This window comes from Garra rufa, chromosome 19 (genome assembly GCF_049309525.1).
Source record: "Garra rufa chromosome 19, GarRuf1.0, whole genome shotgun sequence".
Taxonomy (NCBI): domain Eukaryota; kingdom Metazoa; phylum Chordata; class Actinopteri; order Cypriniformes; family Cyprinidae; genus Garra; species Garra rufa.
In genome coordinates this window covers 27,978,721-28,002,745 of record NC_133379.1, presented here as the reverse complement: position 1 = coordinate 28,002,745, position 24,025 = coordinate 27,978,721, and the positions used below count along the sequence as shown (strand labels likewise).

General features: G+C 37.6%; 1 protein-coding gene across 1 annotated transcript in view; it reads left to right on the top strand.

Annotated features, from left to right (window-relative positions):
- The window catches only part of bcr (BCR activator of RhoGEF and GTPase), a 100,880-nt gene that overhangs the window by 47,169 nt on the left and 29,686 nt on the right, over window positions 1-24,025 (top strand). Inside the window, exons 2-5 of the mRNA XM_073824397.1 lie at window positions 10,525-10,709; window positions 14,775-14,879; window positions 17,155-17,340; window positions 22,920-23,027. Of these exons, the coding sequence (XP_073680498.1) occupies window positions 10,525-10,709; window positions 14,775-14,879; window positions 17,155-17,340; window positions 22,920-23,027 (584 nt within the window). The remainder of the gene's footprint in view (window positions 1-10,524; window positions 10,710-14,774; window positions 14,880-17,154; window positions 17,341-22,919; window positions 23,028-24,025) is intronic.

The following is a 24,025-nucleotide window of genomic DNA, read 5'->3' as shown; positions in this document are numbered from 1 at the left end:
TTTATATCTTGTTTATGTGATTTCTAACAAATATTCTATCAGATGGGCCTTTCAGGAAACGTACCAAATAGAAAAATTACTTTCAACTCTCAAATCTCATCTCTATTGTCATCCAGCTCCCAGGTAGCAGCCAGTCAAAACTGGATGTGTCAACCTCTCAGTTTTCATTGGTTACCTAGGCTACTTCTCCACATTAGGTAACAAATTTTTCAGCTCTGGTTCTAAAAAGAGCTAATGCCACAGTGGCAGGGGTGTGATATTGGGCATCTGTTTAACAACAGATTAAGCATGATTTGCCTCTTTGTCAGAGACTGCTGTTTGCTAATGATAAGAGACAGAACTCCGTGGCTGTTGTTCAGTATGCCACTGACAATTTTGCTTCTGCTGGGCTCAGTACGTATGTGAATTTCAGCTTAGTGAAGCTAAGAATAAAAGAAAAATGCTTAAGACTACAGTATTGGTCTGTTTTGATAGACGTCAAACTTAGTTTGCTCAGAGAGGTTGTGTAAGTGATAATGGCTGGTTTCATGTGGCACAGATATGTTATCGAAAATCTGCTATGGGTGGTGGGCCTATTGTTTTTCCCAGCAAGGTGATCTTCATAGATTCTAGGTAGATACACCACTTATGATTGACGGGATTGATTCCTGACCCTTCTACTTATATAATACAGAAAGAATACAGATCGGAAGAGGAATGAGAGACACAGAGGAGCACTGAGGTAGAAAAGAGCATGTGCTAATGTTCAGGGCTGACTCAGCTTTTTCAGACTTCTCCTTGGTGACCTGCACTGAGAGCCATATGCCGTTTGAAACCTGAGATACATGAGCACACAACAAGCCACCTTTAACCTTTCTCACTACCGGTGACCCCACACACCCCTGTACAATTCTTTTTAAAAGCTATTTTTGACTGGTTTGGTGACACAAGTGGTGGATTAAAGAATCTGTTAACGCTTAGAATAGATTTGACACCATTACGGATATTAATCTGAGATGTATTATCTTTTAATAAATCAGCCTGTTTTATTCATCTATAACATGCTTTTATGCATTCTGTATCTTTCCTCAGATAAGGATGGAACTTTTAATGAAAGCTAGATGAGGACTGTAAAACACAAGGTAATGCATAGAGAAATTAATGTCCACTCCAGATCCAGGATATCACGTAGTACTGATGGTGCATTAGGGGGAAGCGGTCATGTGTTTAAGAGCATCTTGATTAAGATTTAGAGCTGCGGTACAATCTTAGCCTGCCTCTGCAACCTTCTGGGAATGCTTGGCACATTGTGTGTTCAAATGCACAATTTCTATTGGTTAAGGAAACAGGACAGGCATTACTCTTGCTTTGCAGGTTATAGCGTGGTATATGGTATAGCGTGACCAGTGTAGCCTGATTCATGAACAAATGACTCTTATAAAGTGGTTGTTTTTAGTGAATCGGTTACACACAGTGTGACCAATGTAAGCTAATTTACAAATGTTTGACTCTTGTGAATTGGTTCTTTTTGGTGAGTCAAAAACATATAGCACAGCCAGTGTAGACTGAATCACAGACAAATGACACTTAAATCTATAACATAAAGCGTGACTGGTGTAGTCCAGTTCACAAATTTTACTCTTTTTCAGTAAATCAGAAACATGTATTGCAACCAGTGTAACCTAATTTACAGACTTCTTTTTAGTGAATCAGTAACACACAGTGTGACTAATGTAAGCTAATTTACAGACAGTTGACTCTTATGAACTGGTTCTTTTTTAGTGAGCCAAAAACAGTCTAAACATAGTCTTATTTATAAACAAATGACTCAAAAATATAAAGCACAACCAGTGTAGTCTGATTCACAGAATCAGTAACAAATTGTGACCAGTGTAATCCAGTTTACAAACATTTGACACTCTTTCAGAAAATCAGAAACATAAATCGCAACCAGTGTAACCTAATTTACAGAAAGAGACTCGTATGAACCTTCTACTCGTAGTGAATCAAAACATAACAGGGCAACCATTGTAATCTGATTAACAAACAAAAGACTTCTGTGAACTGATTTTTTTTAACGAGTCACAAACATACAGCACAACCAGTGTAGTCTGACTCTTGTGAACTCATTCTTTTGAGTGTATCAAAAAACCCATAGCAGAACAAGTATAGTCTGATTCATGAACAAGTGACTCTTATGAACTGTTTTTTATTTAATCGGTTATGCACAGTGTGGCCAATGTAAGCTAATTCATTAACGGTTGACTCTTGTGAACTCATTCTTTTCAGTGAATCAAAAAACCTACAGCAGAACATTGATAGTCTGATTCATGAACAAATGACTCTTATGAACTGGTTCTTTTTAGTGAATCGGTTACACATTGTGGTAAAAGCTAATTCATAAACAGTCGTCTTTTTTGAACTGATTCTTATTTTGTGAGTCAAAAACATACAGTACAACCAGTGTAATCTGATTCACAGACAAAACACATATGAACCATTTGATGTGATTCAGTAACATAAAGTTTATTTTGTATATCAAAAACGGTGCATCACAACCAATGTAGCCTAATTTATAGACAATGCCTCTTGTGATCTGGTTCTTTTTATTTATAATTCGGTTACACGCAGCGTGACAAATGTAAGCTAATTCACAAACAGTTGACTTTTGTGAACTGGTTCTTTTTAGTGAGTCAAAAACATACAGCACAACCAGTGTAGTCTGATTCACAAACAAATGACTCTCGTGAACTCATTCTTTTCAGTGTGTTAAAAACAGCAGCAGAACAAATATAGTCTAATACATGAACAAATGACTCTTTTAAACTAGTTCTTTTTTTGATGAATTAAGCACAGCTTAAATATTCATCAAAAAATCTAGCGTGTTAACAAAAACTGTCATTAGATCCTTTATGTAATATATACCAGCCATCTCTGGTCATGCTCTTCAAATTAGGCCTGACTGCGTAATTGCCCACTTGTCTCAAAGATTTTGACGGTTGTCGAATTCGTAACAAGTTGCACAGTATCAAAGTCATGCAGATGACAGGACTTGTTAATTAATGGAGTCATTAGAAGAGTCTGCTGAGGAGAAGTATGCTCCTGCATCTACAGTGATCAAACAGTTGGCAGGAAGTCGCCTCACTGGGCCACCCTCCGTCTGCCATGCGGTTCTAGGGGGGATATAAACCATGTGGAGTTGGTAAGTCTGACATCAGTGCAAATTGTGTAAAGCCAAAATCAATTGTGACATAATCGCAGTTGTTATGGTGCCGAGGCAGCCAACTCCTTGAGACGGATGCTTGGCACTCTCTCTTCATCTCAGATTTAGTTTTCTCTTCAACTGGAATGAAATGTCATGAAAGTAGATTGGTAAACAGTATAACCGTTGGGATGAGTGCTAAATAAGACGGTCCCTGTTGTGCTTGCTTTTTAAACACATCCGGGAATTTCCTCTGACTTAACTGAATTAGTCATGATTCAATCAAAGGGACTATTTCTGACAACTTCTGACTTCAGACTGTTCTGCAACAGCACCTCCCTCCTCCAGAAAACACAGCACACATCTTTCTTTGTTTACATAACAGGACACACATAGTTGCTAGAATTTGGCATAGACATCAATCCAGCCAGACAGCATTCGGTTTTGTGATTTAATACTGTATTTTCCAAATCACTTGAATCTTGGTGGAAAAATGGACAAAAGTGCTTGCTAGCATACACATAAACATGCATTGAGATGTTGATTTGTGTGTGACAAATCCATTTGAAATCATTCACATAAACCTGTAGCACAGGAAGGGAATTTGTGGCAGCCTAACGGACACATTTTAATCCGATTCTGCCGTCATGCTTTTAAGTATGGTCAGAGCAAACTGAAAGATAGGGTTCGGTGGAAGACGGCAGCTCGGTTGTAGTGTTGATTGCAGGGTTGGCTCACTGTGTTGGTGTGTTGTGATTCACTCTTCCTCTTGCTGGGACAAAGGCTGATTTACTCACACTAGGGTGCTTCCCTGTGCGATCGCATTCGCAACACGCCAGATTTGGCTGCTTTCCTGGATTCAGCCCAATCGCTTCTTATGTTTATTTCTTTGCAGATAAACATGCCACTTGGATGAGAGATCTAACTGGCCTGTTTTACTCAAGGCATGTATTTGGAATAATCTGTAATGGGCTTTATTGGATGTCTAGACCCTTAAATTTAAGGGTTGGGGTTAGTCTGACAGTAATTTTCTTAAATTTATTGTTCAAGGTGGTGACTTTTATAAAAGCGGTGCTTAAATGGTTGTGGCAGTGGTACTTTAGACGGGACAAATTTAGAAACTTCTAGGAGAGGATGCTGAAAGGCATCTTAAAGGGATAGTTTACCCAAAAATGAAAATTCTGTCATTAATTACTCACCCTCATGTCATTCCAAACCTTCGTTCATCTTCGAAACACAAATTAAGCTATTTTTGAAGAAATTCCAGAGCTTTCTTGACCCTGCGTAGACAACGCAACTACCACGGCCTAAAAAAGGTAGTAAGGACCGATAAAATAGTCCATGTGACATCAGAGGTTCAACAGTAATTTTATAAAGCTACCAGAACACTTTTTGTGTGCAAAGAAAACTGGAATAATGAGTTTTATTAAACAATTTCTTCTGTTTTGTGTCAGTTTTTGTATTCTCGTAGCTTCATAAAATTAAGGTTGAACCAATGATGTCATATGGACTGTTTTAACAAAGTCTTTTCTACCTTTTTGGGTCTTAAAAGTGGTAGTTACATTGCTGTTTATGCCAGAAAGCTTGCGTATTTAATAAAAAATGTCTTAATATGAGTTCTGAAAATGAACAAAGGTCTTACGGGTTTGGAACGACATAAGGGTGAGTAATTAATGACAGAATTTGAATTTTTGGGTGAACTATCCCTTTAAATTCATCCCATTTACAGAGTATTTTAACCAACACTAAATCTAAAAAAAGGAAAATTCTTAATGAACTAGTTGAATTCATATTGATTTCTTTATTTAATTTTATTAACCAGTACTACACAAATGCACACCTAACATCATCTTTTTGGTTTTATATTTTCAAATAGATTTTTTTTTTCCATCTATGCGGACAGGAAAAGTCTGCAAAAGTAATATCAGCCAACACAGACTTTTAAAGCCCTTAAAATTACACCTCTCATCAAAGTAGCTTCTCTGTGCAATCCCTGTTTGATTCATTCAATTTTTTTGTTTTTTTATTTCATTCATTGACACCTGTTTTACTCAAGGCACATATTTGGAATAATCTGTGATGGGCTTTATTGGACATCTAGACCTTTAAATTCAAGGGTTAGGGTTAGTCTGACAAAAATATTTTCTTAAATTTATTGTTCAAGGTGGTGACTTTTATAAAACCAGTGCTTAAATTGTTGTGGCAGTGGTACTTTAGACAGGACAAATTTAGAAACTTCTAGGAGACTTCTAGGAAACTTTTTTGAAGAAATCCGAGAGCTTTCTGACCCTGCATAGACAGCGCAACTACCACGTTTAAGGCCCAGAAAGGTAGTAAGGACTGATAAAATAATCCATGTGACATCAGTGGTTCAGCCGTAATTTTATGAAGCTTCCAGAACACTTTTTGTGCGCTAAGAAAGCTCAAATAATGGCTTTATTGAGCAATTTCTTCTCTATTGTGACAGTGTTTTCGTATTCTCATAGCTTTATAAAATTAAGGTTAAACTACTGATGTCACATGGACTATTTTAATGATGTCCTTTCTACCTTTCTGGACCTTAAAAGTGATAGTTACATTGCTGTCTATGCCAAAAAGCTCTCAAATTTAATAAAAAAAATGTCTTAATATGAGTTCTGAAGAATGAAGGTTTTACGGGTTTGGCGTGACAATTATTGACAGAATTTTCATTTTTGAGTGAACTATCTCTTTAAAATGAATCCCAATTGCAGAGTATTTTAATCAACACTAAACCTAAAAAAAAGAAAATCTTTATGAACTAGTTAACCTCATATTGATTTATTTATTTACTTTTATTAACGTGTACTGAGAACACAAATTCACACCTGATTTGTTTTTTGATTTTCTTGTGTTTTTAAATAGATTTTTTTTCCCATCTATGCAGACAGGAAAAGTCTGCAAAAGTAATATCAGCCAACACAGACTGTATTCTTTCATTTTATGCCCTTAAAATGACACCTCTCATCAAATTAGCTTCTCTGTGCAATCCCTGTTTGATTCATTCGTGGCCTGAGGCGGTGCTTTACTCATTTCTGTTTAATTTTCACCTCCCCTTTTGCGTTCTTCATATTCATTTCTTTTCAGTGCGTGTGATAGTTAGGGGTGGGGGGTATTAAATTGCCCGAAAATTGGATATTTAGGGAAACCGACTGTGCAGGAAGAAAATGGACTGACTTCTTTATCCCTGATATGTCATTTTCCATTTCTTTCCCGTTTTTTTTTTCTCCCTCCCCAGAGGCCGGCCACTCGTGGGTACCACACATACACGTTTTCCTGCACTCTTATTTCCAGACTTTAATGGAACATGTGACACATGGGAGGAGGAAGGCGTGTCTTTAATTTATCTGGCAGATGCAGACCTCTGCAACATCTCAGCCCCCTTCACTACCCTCACCTCTCCATCCAAAGAGCCCTGAAGGAGATGTCGGCACTCACAGAAACATTAGCACCCCAATTCCTCCCACAAATTCTTTCCTTTTCTTTCGAGCCCAAATGATAGGATTATCTGAAGCCCTTTGGCACACATGCTGATGAGATTTTGGCAGTTTTGCAGCAGTTCACCTCCCAGGCTTCCCCACTTCCCATAAACCCGTTGGCCGCCGAGGGACGACATGCTGTAGGTTTCAATCTGGTCTTCATCCTGCAGGGAATAACCCTGTGTTAACACACTAGAGAAGGCCAAGCACAGAGAGATCATGGGATTTGCTCCCCATGAGCAAGCTCACACATTTCTGTGGAATTTGAAAACCCGTAGTTTTTTTAATTAAATATTTTACCATGTCGCCAGAATTCTCCTTAAATCATTGCTCAGAATCCAATCATCTGAAACGGCCCACATGGAATTCTTGTTTGTTGTTACTGTACAAGTGTGTCTAGGCTTCACAAAGAGGTTGGAAGTGCTGTCTGATTTTTGTTTATAATGACGGTGATGATGATGATATTTCCAGATGTGCATGGCATGCTTCTCTTTCGGCCAAATAGCAGCAGACATCTGCGGGAAGCCAGAGGAAGGGATGAGAAAGAGTGGAGGGAAGGGAGAAAGAGATGACAGAGGCAAGAGTGGGAGGATGAACACTAAAGCAATGACAAGGCAGTGTGACTCAGAGTCAGCGAGAGATGTTTCATGCTCATCTGGCTTTATGCGTAAAAACAGTGGCTCTGATTCCATACAGTCTGTATGGCTATGTTTATACATCAATCTATTTTCTCAATGTTTTCACACAGATGTTATGATTCATTAATCATTTTGAATTGAATTCTAAATTAAAACAATTTTAGACAAAAAAAATAGTGGTTGAAGAAATAGTGGTTTTGGTGGAAATGTTTTATATACAGTATACACTACTGTGCTGAAGTTTGGGGTCAAGGTTTGTATATACAGTCAAAAGTTTGCATACATCTTGCAGACTCTGCAAAATATGAATTATTTTACCAAAATAAGAGGGATCATATAACACTGTGTTGTTACCTGAATGATCCACAACTGCCCTGAAGAGTTAAACTGCCCACTGTTCTTCAGAAAAGTCCTTCAGGTCCCACAAATTCTTGTTTTTCAGCATTTTTGTGTATTTGAACCCTTTCCAACAATGACTGTATGATTTTGATATGATTTGATTTTCACACTGAGGACAACTGAGAGACTCATATGCAACTATTACAGAAGGTTCAAACACTCATTGATGCTTCAGAAGAAAAAGCAATGCATTAGGAGCCGGGGGTGAAAACTTTTGAACAGAATGAAAATGTGTACATTTTTCTTAATTTGCTTAAATATCATATTTTTTTTTCGATTAGTACAACACTTTAGAAGCTACGGAAGATACTTACATGTTCCCAAGAAGACACAATAAGTTATTTTTAATTCTTCAAATTCGAAAAGTTTTCACTCTCCTGCTCTTAATGTATCGTTTTTTTTATGGAGCATCTGTAAGTGTTTATTTTTGATAGAAACTTTTTTTTTCCGCATACATGTCTTAAAGGAATACTCCACTTTTTTTGGAAATTGGCTCATTCTCCAACTCCCCCAGAGTTAATAAGTTGAGTTTTACCGTTTTGAAATCCATTCAGCCGTTCTCCTGTTCTGGCGATATCACTTTTAGCAAAGCTTAGCATAGATCATTGAATCCTATTAGACCAGTAGTATCACGTTCAAAAATGACCAACGAGTTTCCATATTTGTCCTATTTAAAACTTGACTCTTCTGTAGTTATATCGTGTACTAAGACTGGTGGAAATGCAAAGCTGCGAGTTTCTAGGCTGATAAGATTAGGAACTACACTCCAATTCCGGCGTAATAGTCAAGGAAGTTTGCTGCCGTAATAAGGCTGAAGCAGGAGCAGTAATACCACGCAGCACATGTGCAAATGCTAAACTAGCTGGGAACTCATTTCTGATAATACTCCGCCTGCTTCGGCCATATTACGGCAGCAAACTTCCTGGACTATTACACCGGAATGTAAGTGTAGTTCCTAATCTTATCAGCCTAGAAACTCGCAGCTTTGCATTTCCGCCGGTCTTAGTACACGATATAACTACAGAAGAGTCAAGTTTTAAATACAACAAATATGGAAACTCGTTGGTCATTTTTGAACGTGATGCTATTGGTCTAATAGGATTCAATGATCTATGCTAAGCTATGCTAAAAGTGATATCGCCAGAACAGGAGAACGGCTGAATGGATTTCAAAACGGTAAAAATCAACTTATTAACTCGGGGGGAGTTGGAGAATGAGCCTATTTCCAAAAAAAGTGGAGTGTTCCTTTAAATTGATTAAAAGTGATAGTAATAATGAAATTACTATTCTAAATAAATGCTTCTTTTAAACTATTAATCTGTATTACATAATTAGCAGCTGTTTTCAATCTTAATAATAATAATAATAATAAGTGTTTATAGCAAAGCAGCATAGAATGGTTGTGGAAGGCTCGTGTGACACTGAGAACTGGAGTAATGGCTGCTGTAAATGCAGCTGTCATCTTAGGAATAAATTACATTTTAAAACATATTCAAATAGAAAACACATGTTTAAAATTGTAATAATTTCACATTATTACTGTTTTTACAGTGTGTTTGATCAAATAATTGCAGTTTTGGTGCATTTTCAAAAACATCCCAAACCCTAAACTTTTGAATGGTAGTGTGTATATAATGTATTATTATATTTATTTTTAGAAATTTAATAGCTCTGTGGATCTTCATTAAGTTTTATTTCATAGTAAGCAAAATTATCCATGTTTATACATGTCCTACATGTTAGTAAACAAGTTGTGCAATGATCAAACTTCTTGAAAGACTACGAAATCCTGTTTTCCACATCAAGTAAACAGTGCCTATCGTCCTTCTGTGTGGTAAAAAAAAAATGTTTCCGTGGCCCTTTCTCTGGTTTTAGAACTGCAGGAGTTTTCCCACCTGCCAAAACTGTGAAAACAAGGGAGGGATTCATCAGCAATGACTTTGAATTGCAGTTTCACTGTCCATCAGTCCTTTAAAGCTGGCAGCGCATTGTTGCTGTCACTTTTTTGAAGAAAAAGACTCGTTTTGCTCTTTAGTAGTTTTACTCATCCTCAAGTTGTTCCAAACCTGCATGAATTTTTTTCTTCTGTTTAACACAAAAGAAGGTACTTTAAAGAATGTGGGTAAGCAAACAGCTGCTGGTTCCCATTGACTTGCAGAGTGTATTATAGAAGTTAATCGGGACCAGTGTTTTGGTTTCCCACATTCTTCAAAAATATAAGATTTGCATTATGCAGAAGACTGAAATTCGTACTGGTTTGGAACAACTAACCCTTTAATGTCCTGCATATTCCTCCTAGAGCATAGCAGATGTGCTTGTCTTTCATGAGGGCAAAACAGTTAGTTTTAAATGAGAGCTTGTGTTGAATAAATATGAGATCCTCTGGTGTGCCTGCCAGCAGCTTAATGGCCAAACCGGTCCAGGAAGAGGGAATTTGGGCTGCTTTCCTACGGTAGTGAGAGCGTTTGTCTTCCTTTATGTCTCTTTCTCTGGTGAGGGAAATGCTTTAAGCCATAAAGTTATGTGGGATCTTAATGTATACAGAAAGTTCAGGTCTATCTGCATTAATACGAAAACTTAAAACCCACTCCAGACATAATCTCATTGCTCTTCGAGAGCTCTAGGCTAATGTTAGACTGCCACTTAAACTGAGTCAATTGAACACTGAGAATTTGAACAGACTCTCTTAGTTGATGACATTAGGACATGAGGCATGAACTCTAATGTTACATACTGTTGTTTACCAATCAGATGCTGTTCTTCCAGATGGTTTTGTCAACTGTATTCTTCCTTTTCCTTCTGTTCACAGATGGTCCGTTTACAGGCACTCCGCCTACCTACGGTTATGACGCGGACCGAGCGGAGGAGCAACGACGACACCATGACATTCTGCCCTACATCGATGACTCCCCTTCCTCTTCACCTCACCTCAGCTCCAAAAGCCGCAGCAGTCGAGACACCCTCTCCTCCGGCTCAATCGAGTCCTCCAAGTCTGTAAGTCACCTCCTCGCCTGCCAGACATTGACAAGTCTGACATTTTGTTTTTTTTAAACAAACATTTGTTAACTACATTTATTTGTGACCCTGGACCACAAAACCAGTCTTAAGTAGCACAAGTATATTTGTATTTATAGCCAAAAATTCATTGCATGGTTCAAAATGATTCATTTTTCTTTTATGCCAAAAATCATTAGGATATTAAGGAAAGATCATGTTCCATGAAGATATTTTGTAAAGTTCCTACCATAAATATATCAAAACTTAATTTTTGATTAGTAATACGCATTGCTAAGAACTTCTTTTGGACAAATTTAAAGGCGATTTTCTCTGATTTAGTACCAACCTGAAAAAGAAGATTTACATAAAAGACATTTACATGTAGTCCACAAGAGAAATGTACAAAAATGACCCTGTTCAAACGTTTACATACACTTGATTCTTAATACTGTTTTTTTGTTTTGTTTAGTAATCGTTGTTCATGAATCCCTTGTTTGTCCTGAACAGTTAAACTGCCCACTGTTCTTCAGAAAAGTTCTTTAGGTCACACAAATTCTTGTTTTTCAGCGTTTTTGTGTATTTGAACCCTTTCCAACAATGACTGTGTGATTTTGAGATCCATCTTTTCACACTGAGGACAACTGAGGAGCTCATATGCAACCATTAGAGAAGGTTCAAATGCTCATTTATGCTTCAGAAGAAAAAAAAATGCATTAAGAGCCAGGGGTGAAAACTTTTGAACAGAATGAAAATGTGTACATTTTTCTTAATTTGCTTATACAGTGTATATATATATATATATATATATATATGTATATGTGACCCTGGACCACAAAACCAGTCATAAGGTTAAATTTGACAAAACTGAGATTTATACATCATATGAAAGCTCAATAAATAAGCTTTCTATTGATGTATGGTTTGTTAGGATAGGACAATATTTGGCTGAGATGCGTCTATTTGAAATCAGAAATCTGAGGATGCAAAAAAATCAAAAAGACTGAGAAAATCACCTTTAAAGTTGTCCAAATTAGGTTCTTAACAATGCATATTACAAATCAAAAATTACATTTTGATATGTTTACAGTAGGAATTTTACAAAAAATCTTCATGAAACATGAACTTTACTTAATTTCTTAATGATTTTTGGCATAAAAGAAAAATCAAAAATTTTGACCCATGCAATGTATTTTTGGCTATTGCTACAAATATACCCCAGCGACTTAAGACTGGTTTTGTGGTCCAGGGTCACATATATATATATATATTTCAGATTAATACAGCCCTTTAGCAGCTACAGAAGATGCTTACATGTTCCTTAGAAGACAAAATAATTAAATTGAGTTTTCAAAAGTGTTCACCATCCGGCTCTTAATGCATCGTTTTTGCTTATGAAGCAGTGAGTGTTTTATTTTTTATAGAAGCAATTTTTTCCAGATTCATGTCTTAAATTTATTAAAAGTGATAGTAATAACTTTAATGAAATTACTATTTCAAATAAATGCTTCTTTTAAACTAGATATGCATTGCTAAGAACTTCGTTTGGACAACTAAAAAAGGCGATTTTCTCAAAAAAAATTTTTTTGCACCCTCAGGTTCCAGATTTCAAATAGTTGTATCTCAGCCACATATTGCCCTATCCTAACAAATCAAACATCAATGGAAAGCTTACTGATACGTTTTCAAATGTTCCCTTATGACTGGTTTTGTGGTTCAGGGTCACATTTTACAAATACAAAATAATTGACTATACAAATGACGAGTCAGACTCTCATCAGATACCCAAGTAGTACTAGTAGCTAATTATTTTGTTGCGCACAGAAAGATTAATGCTTTCTTGGTGGTATGTGATGGTAAAGAGTATGCATTAGAGATTTCTTTATGCATGGTAGGAATCCGCCAAGTATATGCCATCTGTAAAGCAGTCCATTTTGAATAATTGTACCAGTAAACCCACATATATTTATAGCCTCAATGGTAATGCTACACAACAAAACCAGTGAGCTGTGAAATTTGGCAGATTTCAAAGCTTGCAGATTCTGAAGTGCTGAGTCTGCGTGGTACAATTCTAATTGAACATTAAGTGCTTATCGCAGCTTAGTAAATATTATATAGCTCGGCACTGTGCGGAAGAATCTCACGTCGTTTATTGCATGCAGTCATGCGTGATCTAAAGAAATTCTCTCTAGTTTCTGTTGTTATCAACTATAGTTCAAAATTTTCATGGCTTTCATTTCAGAGCCTTGGGAAACTGTCTTCATCATGCATAGTAGCCATCAAATTAAATTACTGATTGTAAAACAGAGCTTTCTTGCTTCATTGACACAGCCATTGGCTGTCAAATTGATTGATGTCCCTCCCTGCCAATACCATGCCCAGAGGCAAGCAGTTTATTTGGGCCCTTATGACCTCTGTGTTTAGCTCCCACATGGATTTTAATCAATGCGGAGTAGATACTCACCTGCACACACTCCCCAGTAACACCTACATGCTTTATGTGTTTACCCAACATACACTAAGCCAGGGATTTGAAATATGGACCAATTCTAAGAGGGATTTGATGTAAACGTCTTGAATTGAGCTACAAATAATTGAGTCGTCACCTGTTTTTTTAGACACGTTATCTTGCCGTGTTTCCCCTCAAATATGGAATCAGAATAATGAGTGAGAATTGCATTTTTGAAGAGATAGTTCACACAAAAACCCTCATGTCGTTCCAAACCAGTAAGACTTCTGTTCATCTTTAGAACACAAATTAGGATATTTTTGATGAACTCCTAGAGCTTTCTGACCCTGCATAGACAGTAACGCAACTGGCACGTTCAAGGACCAGAAAGGTAGTAAGGACATTGTTAAAATGTGACATCAATGGTTCAGTCTTAACAAAACAAAAATAACGACGTTATATAGCTTTTTTTCTCTTCTATGTCAGTCATAAAAAATCTTAAAATTGAAAAAAAATCTTTTAGGTTGTCCAAATTAAGTTTTTAGCAATGCATATTACTAATCAAAAATTAAGTTTTGATATATTCATGGTAGGAAATTGAACAGGTATCTTTATGGAACATGATCTTTACTTAATATCCGAATAATTTTTGGCATAAAAGAAAAATTTATAATTTTGACCAATGGCTATTGCTACAAATATACCCATGCTACCTATGACTGGTTTTGTGGTCCAGGGTCACATTTGTAATTTTTTGCCTGTTGTGCATATGATGAGAAATACTTTCTCATCCTTGCGTTTTCAATAAGCGAGGGTTATTGTTTGAGCATCTGAGATGAGCTCAACTCATTCTCATGCGCTGGAACGCTGACATGCTTTGATTAATAAATATGTGGATGAATAAAAGATGGTGGCCTAGAGATACAGGGATGCCCCCTGGGGTGAGACGTCTAGCGCCCAAGAGTTCATGAATAAAACCTTGATTTCCACCTTCCCCCTGCTGAAGGTTTCAGTTCGGGATTTACTCTTGTCACCTGGTGGGGTTTTACATCTAATATCAGTTGGTGAGATTAGAAGAAATGTATGCAGTGGAAGCACTTGAGCATCACCTCATCTTAACTCAATTCAAGCCAGTGTAGTCCACAGTGATAACAGCAGATGGAGGTTTTATCCTAAAATCTGGACTAGAAAGTCTCATGAGACTATCACAAACATCTGTGCTTTCCACTACCTGTGCTGTGGCCATGGAAACCAACATTTCAGGCCCATTTAGCTGTCATCAGCACTCGGTAACCCCACACACACATGATACAAAATAGATATGCCTTGCGTTTGGATGCATTCTAGCTCTGTAGTATCTCTTATGCTTTTCTCTGGGCTTTGTGAATAGTGTAGACTACTGTACATAAAGGCCTTATTCAAAGGTTAGTTCAAAGGTGTTATGAATTTCCCATGATTCTCGTGTAGTTATTATAAGACCGTAGAGCAGCTTCATTGAACCGGTGCCAAATCGTTTTTTTATAGCTCTTTCCAGTGTTGCCAGTATGTAATTTAATGTCATGTGATTTAAGAGTGTGTTGTTCAGAAGCGTGTGAGCTCTTTCTGTGTTCACGCAGGCGGAGTTGGACCTGGAGAAGGGATTGGAGATGAGGAAAAGGGTGTTGTCTGGAATCCTGGCCAGTGAAGAGACCTACCTCAGCCATCTGGAGGCGCTGTTACTGGTAAAAGAGCCTGAAGTTGGGTCAGCTGATAGCCTGGAAAAATCCAGACCCTAATCTATTAAGATTAAGGGTCTGGGATCGAGCAATGAAAACTGCCTAACTCGAGGGGCGGCACCAAGCATGCATTTGAAACTCTAACTGCACGCAATTGGATAACGCCACAAGAAATCACAACAATACACGCTTAGCTACCAGCAGAGCTAAATGATGTTTCATTAACAAAGTTCGGGAGAAGCGCATCAGATGCTTAGCGTAAACATCACAAGTCAATCAGCGCCATAGGTTTAAATACAGCAGACTCACCTCAATTCAGTCGATGGTTTATCAGTAAACCTCCACCACCCCATCTCATCACTCCGAGTTCTCGCTACTCCTATTGGGGGGTAACGTACTCTGGGTTCGGGCCACTCCCGAGCTCGGAGCCCTTCACCGGACAGCACGCCAAACATGCACTACTATTCTCCGGCTAATTATATGTAAGCGTGAACTCGTGAACTGATAGATTAAACTCTTGCTGTATCCAGTCGGCAAAACAGCAAAAACGTCCTTCTTGCAAAGGAACGATTCGAGTTTTCGGCTTTCTGTTCCTCTTTTATATGGAAAGCCAAGTCTAACTCGTTCATTGTAGCGGCCAAAGCCGTTTCAAACAACTTGTTGTTCATCTGTAGCGACAGCGGTCTTTCAAAGTTTACTATATGATTCGGATGTCGCAGTGCTGTCATCATCAGCTTAGCTCGCCTCTGGCCCGCCTACATCAGATACACCGATTTGATTGGTTCCCACAATTGCTTACGTATTGCAGTAACCTGCATCATTGCTCGATGCCAGAGTGTCTTGCAGAGACAATTCAAATTGTGCTCTCGCGAGACCTCTGGATTTCTGAGTGATTATGCCACTGATTTTAAAATTAGATGATCTTATCCATCATCTCCTACATTTAAATGCATATAAATATGTATGATGTACATTAGTAGAGCAAATTTAAGCCAAATGCAGACTCTTAGTATATGGAGTTCAAGGAACGTCGTGATTAGTTTATTATTAATGATTAGTTAAAAATCTTACCAACCCAACCTCAAACTTTTGAACAGTAGTTTATATACAGTTGAGGTCAAAAGTTTACTTCCCCTTTCAGAATCTGTGAAATGTTAATTATTTTACCAAAATAAGAGGGATCATATAAAATGCATGTTATTGTTTATTTAGTACTGACCTAAGTAAGATATTTCACATAAAAGATATATACATATAGTCCACAACTGAAAATAATAGTTGATTTTATAAAAATGTGAACACCGTTCAAAAGTTTACATCCCTTGATTCTTATTACTGTGTTCTTAAATTGAATGATCCACAGCTGTGTTTTTTTCTTTAGTCATAGTTGTTCATGAGTCCCTTGTTTGTCCTGAACAGTTAAACCAAACCCTAAACCCTTTCCATCAATTGAGATCCATCTTTTCACACTGAGGACAACTGAGGGACTCTTATGGAACCATTACAGAAGGTTCAAACATTCACTGATGCTCCAGAAGGAAAAACGATACATTAAAAGCAGAGGGGTGAAAACTTTTGAACAGAATGGAGATGTGTACATTTTTCTTATTTTTCCTAAATATTATATATTTTTTTCATTTAGTACTGTCCTTCAGAGGTTACAGAGGATAGTGACATGTTTCCCAGAAGACAAAATAAGTTACATTTACCCTAATCTTTAAGTTCAAAAGGTTTTCACCCCCCACTTAATGCATGGTTTTTCCTTCTGGAGCATCAGTGAGCGTTAATAGTTGCATATGAGTCCCTCAGTTTTCCTCAGTGTGAAAAGATGGATCTCAAAATCATACAGTTATTGGAAAGGGTTTAAATAAACAAAAATGCTGGAAAACCAAATAATTAGTGGGACCTGAAGAATTTTTCTGAAGAACAGCAGGCAGTTTAACTGTTTAGGACAAACAAGGGACTCATGAACATCTACCACTAAACAAAAAACAGCTATGGATCATTCAGGTAACAACACAGTATATAGAACCAAGTGTACGTAAACTTTTGAATTTTATTTTTGTAAATTCAACGTCTTTTATGTGAAATATCTTATTCAGGTCAGTACTAAATGAACAATAACATGCATTTCACATGATCCCTCTTGTTTTGGAAAAATATTGTACGTTATGCAGATTCTAAAAGGGGGGTGTAAACTTTTCACCTCAACTGTGGTTGATTAGACTGTCACAAACTTCTCACTAAAATGTTCAAATGTCTGTTCCTGCTCTTTTGTCAGCCCATGAAGCCCCTGAAAGCAGCAGCCACCACCTCCCAGCCTGTCCTGACTGTTCAACAGATCGAAACCATCTTCTTTAAAGTGCCTGAGCTCTACGAGATCCACAAAGAATTCTATGATAGCCTTTTACCCAGAGTGCAGCAGTGGAGTCACCACCAACGTGTGGGAGACCTTTTCCAAAAACAAGTGAGTAAAATTCTCAACACAATACGAAATTGAAATAGACCCTATTTACTCATTTCTTAGGGTCTGACATCATTTTTTAAACTCCTTTCAGCAAATCCCCCACTATTCACTTGCCATCTTGATGGATAATGTCCTGTCCTCCTTTTTGTACATAAAATATGTCCTGTTTCGTTCTGAAGTATTTTATGTAAACACCAACCAGTATTTGAAGTATAATTAGTATCTGCTTTGTAATATAATTATGAATTGAGAATCTGATATGGAGTAAAGAATTTAAATCTAATCATAGTGGAAATGCTTCAGCTGTCCATTCCCTTTTCACTTTTGTGCCCCATGAGGCTGAAACAGAATTAACATTTATCTCTAAATCAAGGAATCCTAAATGAATCATTTATGCCCCTAGAGCGACACCGCACAGTCACACAATGTCTGGACGGCAGGAGCCTGTGTAACGTTGAAAATCACATCTCAATGCTGTCTTTTTTCCTTTTTTCACCCAGCCACTTGGGCAGATACTACAGTGTGTGCTTTGTGTCTTGAGGAGAGGCTATTAATAGTGCCATTCGAAGATTGTGTTCTCTATCTCTGCCCCCCCCCACCCCCACCCCTGTTCTTTTCCATTAAGTTCTTTCCTCACGTGACTCTGGTGACTGTTAGGGGGGCAGATAAATCCCTCCTCGGTCTGTCCGGCCAGAGCACGCAGGAGTCCTATTCCACATTTATTTATCTTTCCATTTTCCTCTTCATTGTTCCCCACTTTCACCATCCCACGCTTAATAAACGGAAGCTACAGTGGCCAAGATGTGTTTGCTCCCAGAAGGTGCTGGGCTTTCCTCAGACAGTCAGTCAGTCAGGCAGTCATTTTGACTGGAGGCTATTTGTCACTAATCCCCTCACCCTCTCCCGCATCTATTAACAAGAATCCGGAGGCAGGAGGAGGCGAGGCAGTGCTCGAGGAGGCAGCCTCCCTAAAAAGACAGTTGCTCGCAGCGGGAGAGACAAGAAGATGAATGAACGAGAGAGATATAGTCAAAGTCAGTGATAGAAATGTCTCCTGCTGTTTGTGTTGTTTCTGCCTTCCCGACAGCTCATGTTGAGTAAGAAAACGCAATGCAAATCATAGCAAGTCGTTACGGGCGCCTGTATGTCAGAGGTGATGTTCGTTGTCCCGCTCAGCTGTGAGAAAGATGCTAATATTCCTGCTCGCTTGCGCTAAATGTTTTACGGCTGTCGCTGTATGTAAATTCTCCAGAGACCGTTCTCCCAACAGCGAGAAATTCTGACATTCCCGTCTTTTCTGTGACCTACTTAAACATTGTTAAGTGCACCGAGCAGAGGAACGTACTTTCATCTTCAGCTGGGCCTGGCATATGGTCATGTCATCATGAGGAAGTGTGTCGAGGCTGAGAGGATGTGAACACTGCTGTGCTGAAGTCTCTGTCAAGCTGTCTCAACCAGCTGACGTATCAACTTTTTAGTTTTCTCACAACAGTCTTAGTGTACAACATCTCCGTATTGACATTTAACGGCCTGGTTATGTGTTATCTGAATGAGGAATATCGAACTGTCAACACAGCGTTTAAAAGAGTTTGTAACCATAACCAACATACAAAAAGAATGTCCTGTTGATTAGTACGTGCCATTTTTACTTATATTGTACTGAGGTCAACTTATAATATTATCAAGATTTTTACATAAAAACATCATAATTAAGAAGTAATAGGTTATTTCTGTCCTGTTTTGACCCTCATCTAAACGCTTTGTTTGAATAGGCGTAGCGGATTGTAGACTTGAAAGTAAATACCTCTTTCTATGATTGGCTAACATAGTTGTAATAGTTGTGTATGTTTGACAGCCTACATCCTTCATAGATGAACACTGCTGTGATTTAGATTAAAACGCATAAATACTCAGTACAAATTTTATTAAATGTATTAAATGATCTGTAATAACAGACAATACAATAGTGACCAGATTACTGTCGAATCCAATATAGTCGGCACAGCATCGTCTTTTAGTTTTAATGTTTCTGAAAATTTTTAAATGTTTTCTGAGAATTGTGCCTCGTTTGTAAATGAATTCGTGGTAAAATGAAGTTAACAAAGGACCAATTTCTTACTGACGGTCTGGAACCTAATTAAAAATAAAGTTCATCCACTGTTTCCTAATGTTGGGATTTAAAGGAAGGCAATGCAAAGATTGTTTTTCCGCAACTTGGCACTGCAAAGCATCTTATTGTCTTCGGAGCCAGCTTTATCTTTTGGTTTCTGTGTAAACCTGAGTTTGCCTCTTGTTATTACACTACAAATCGGCAAAACAGTCAGTGATGTAGAAGGTGGCATTGATCTTCTTCTGCGGAGGCAGTGTTTAGCCACACTATTGCATCTTAAACCTGTTGTTTTGGCAGATTGGCTTCAATATAAGCTGTTTTTAGACTAACAAGAAAGTTTTGAGTTCTGAAATGTACAGCATGTTTTTATAGTACAACAATATTTTTGATTTCTCAGTTCACGACCCTTTTAATCACTGGTCTCAAACTCAATTCCTGGAGGGCCACAGCTCTGCATAGTTTAGCTCCAACCCTATTTAAACACACCTGATCCAGCTAATCAAGGTCTTCAGGATTACTAGAAACTTCCAAGCAGGTGTGAGTTGGACCTGGTTAGAGCTAAACTCTGCAGAGCTGCGGCCCTCCAGGAATTGAGTTTGAGACCTCTGCTTTTAATACTGATATATTGCAGATTTATCTGTCCCAACAATCCGTTCATCCATCTATCCCTTCATCCTTCTATCCATCCAAGGTTAGAAAAATGCCCTATTCCAATTTCAGACCTCCAACCTACTATAAACCCTAAAGCTACATCCTCAAAAATTAACAAATCAGTATAGAACAAATAAAAAACTCCTGTGTTGGTTGAATTCATTGTGTCCATTTTAAAAATCGCTTGGACCGAAATATCTGCACCCACTTTCAAATAGGCCACTCCAGACATAGGTTTTTGTTAATGGGTAAAGATCCTTTTCAGTGCCTCTTATGCCAGAGTCCATTATCTCTGAAGTATATTTTGATGGACTGTGATGTCTTAAACTCCTCTGGGAGCCATTACGTTTTCAGTTGATTCTTATTAAATGATTTTTAATGAAGTGAAACCAGATTTAGTTTTAGATTTTTAGAAAAATCAAAGATAACTTTAAAAACCTTTCATAAGTTTTTTTCCCAGTGTTTTCTTGTATGAATCATTCACATATAGTACACAACATTATGAACAATTTGTATCCTTCAAATGAAATATAGTGTCTACTCTAAGGTCTCTTAGTTTAGTTGGTTTTGTATGTTTTAAAAGAAACCCTGGGTATTAAGTCATGTATGGCTTAATATAACATGAATGATGTCTATAATATGTAGTAGAAAACCAATAAAAGATTTACGTTATTTTAAAAATCCACATTGTTTAATACATATTTTGATTACATAGAACGGTTGCACTTGGTGAGCTACTGGCACTATCTGTTGCTATATTTTATACAACATAACTTGGAAAATAAAATACAGATACAATGCCACATTGTGCGGCTTTTGGTTGTAAATTTTAGTAAAAGGGCAACAAAAGAAGCAATTTAAGTCTTAACTGCTTTCTTGGTGATAAGAAGTGGAGAAAAGAATGGGAAGATGCCTGTGAAAGAATAAAACTTCCTAAAGACCTGCGTCTTTGTTCTTTCCACCTCAGCCCTAATGCCTTTGAGGCATATAGTTGACCACTGCTATCACGAGCTTACAAATGATGTAAACATGCATTTTGTACAACGATGCAAGTACAGCATTTGTTTTGAGCCTACGCTTACATTCGTCGCCACTTGTAAGCTCTTTCAGTATCTCAGTGCCACCGTTCTATGTAATCAAAATAATGGCATCCCCCATAGTCCAAAATATGTATATAACGATGTGGATTTTTAGACATTGTAAATCTTTCACTGGTTTTCTACTACATATTGCAATAAAATAGATCATTTACATTATATTAAGCTTTACAAGTCTTAATACCCAGGGTTCCCTTTAAACATTTGATTGAAGTTGCTTCAGTCTGTTTACATTGCTGGATTTTCAGTTTCTTACTTAAGCTTAACACATCCCTTCACAGCGCTCAGCCACGGTTTGACTCGACCCAGCATGTGTTGTCGTTGCTTTATTACGGTCATCATCCCTCTCCACGCTGTAATGAGGTTGTCGCAGAGTAAATTCCCGTCCTCCACGCTGCAGATAGATTCTGGCCCGGAGCGGCTGTTTCTGCTCAGCATGGAGAGGATTGCACACACTGCGAAAATGACTTCACTTATGGTCTCTTTGGCCTGTGCAAAATAAAAGATTTATCCCGGGATGTAGCACCAAACCTGGACGTGTACCAGTGATGGGTCACTTGGGGTTGTGATGTGAGACTGAAGTAAGATTTTTGGGTTAAGTATCCTTTTAAAGGTACAGTAACAAAAACATAGGGTCATAAGCCGGGCCTAAAACTAACTTTTTAGTTAGCCAGCCACACCTGCCGATGGTCATGAAACTGTCCTGGTACTGGTGTCTCATTTAATAGGCTCTGAAATATATAACAACTTTTAATTTAAATGATTTTAAAACAACCTTCAAATAAAACTATAAATTGCATATGCATAAACTATTAATCTTTATTCAAGCTACAAAAGTTAATCAGCGACTGGAGCAGTCAAGTGAATTTTTTTTCTTTCGTTCTTTAATTCACATCAATGACAGCACTATAACTTTTCATATTCAGCAATATACTGTAACTGAAATGTCCCTAGGCCCAGAAACGTAGTAAGGACATTGTTGAAATAGTCCATGTGACATCAGTGGTTCAACTGTAATTTTACGAAGCTATGAGAATACTTTTTGTGCGCAAAGAAAACAAAAATAACAACTTTATTCTTTGTAAAATTGTGGATAAATGAGGTCTTATGGGTTTGGAACGACATTATTGTCCATTTTTGAGTACACTATGCCTTTAAACTGTCAAATCCACATGGTCAGTCCAGCCAGACAAATGTTTCATCTGGCTCAGCTCCAGCGTATTTATTATCATGCATATACACCCACACAAACCCTTTATCATCTAATATATATTTGTGTTTGAGAGATTGATTGAGCTGTTTCCAGAGAGAGGTTTCCAGCTCTAACAGGATGGCAATTGAGTTTGGATGGGCTAAATCAGATTTTCAAATGTGCTTTTTACAAGCGCCAGCCGCACGCATTAATTGCTCACTGTAGAGTTGGCCTCTGCTGCCATGGCAACCGCTGTAGGCCTATAGCCACGCACAGCAACGGCCCAGCTGCTCCTGCGGCGATGACACTGTCCTGTCTGTCCGCCCCATGTCACCACGGCGAGTCCATGCGTGCGTCTCACTCATTACTGATAGTGTCGCTGTTAGCCAGAAGCAGGAACTGCCATCTTGGATATCCTCATGAATCTTAACAGTTTGCATCCTACTGTTTTAAAGTCCACCATACATGGGCAACAAAGACGAAAAGATGCATGAGTGGATATGACTCACTTTGTTTTCTCTTCCTGCAGGCTAGCCAGCTTGGATTGTACAGGGCCTTTGTGGATAATTACGAACTCGCCGTGGAGACCGCGGAGAAGTGCTGTCAAGCAAACACACAGTTTGCGGAGATCTCTGAGGTAATGCCTACTGGAGTGCTCAAGGTCTTGTTATTTTAATACGGGAACAGATACCTTTACCCAAATTCCCCAGCTTAGTTATTACCAAGGCTTCTGATTGGTTAGACGGAATAGAATCCTGTAACATAGTTGATACCAGTACTAGTAAAATATAATCATTCTTGGGACCAGTTCTTGAGTCAAAGCTTTTAAAGTAGTGCTGTCAATCGATTAAAAATAATTAACTGATCGTACTTTTTTTTTTTTTTTTAAAGGGGTCCTATTACGCAGTTCCGTGTGTTTGTGCCAGCCTGGGGAGAAAGCTATTGTAATAATGTAAATTATGTGAAAAATAATGCGTTTTTCGAACAACTAAGTATGACAGCATGTTCAAGTACACCCCAAAAACAAAATAAAGACTTTGTAAAGGAGCGTAATAGGACCCCTTTAATTAATCATGATTAATCCCACATGACATTAACATCTTTAAATATGCTTTTATAATGTAATAATTTCACATTTAATCTTCAAATTAATGTTGAAACAACATAAAGACAGTATATTTTTAATATTGGTTAAAAAAATTTGTAGGACTTAAGGTGAGTATTACTGATACCAGAATTACTGATGTCTAGGTAGTTCTTTATATATATTGTTTATATATTCAACATTACAGTATAATTGAGAGCTATTAATTGCTACATTTATTAGACTTTAAAAAATAACTTCTAATTTAAGTGAACTTAAAACAATCTTCACATAAACTCATTATTTACCTGTGCCCTTCAGCAAACATGAAATATGCAGAAACTGAATAAAGTTATCAAACACCAAATACTAAATTAAATACAGATAAATCCATAAAGCTACAAAAGTTATTGATTTCTCTTTTTTTCTTTTGTTCTTTAAATAATAGGCATCACAGCTGGGTTATTAGGTTATTTGGCTGCTGGGTCATTCTGTGTCAAATCAACTCAGCTCAAATTTTTGATTTATTTTTTTCTGAGGAAAGATGGACA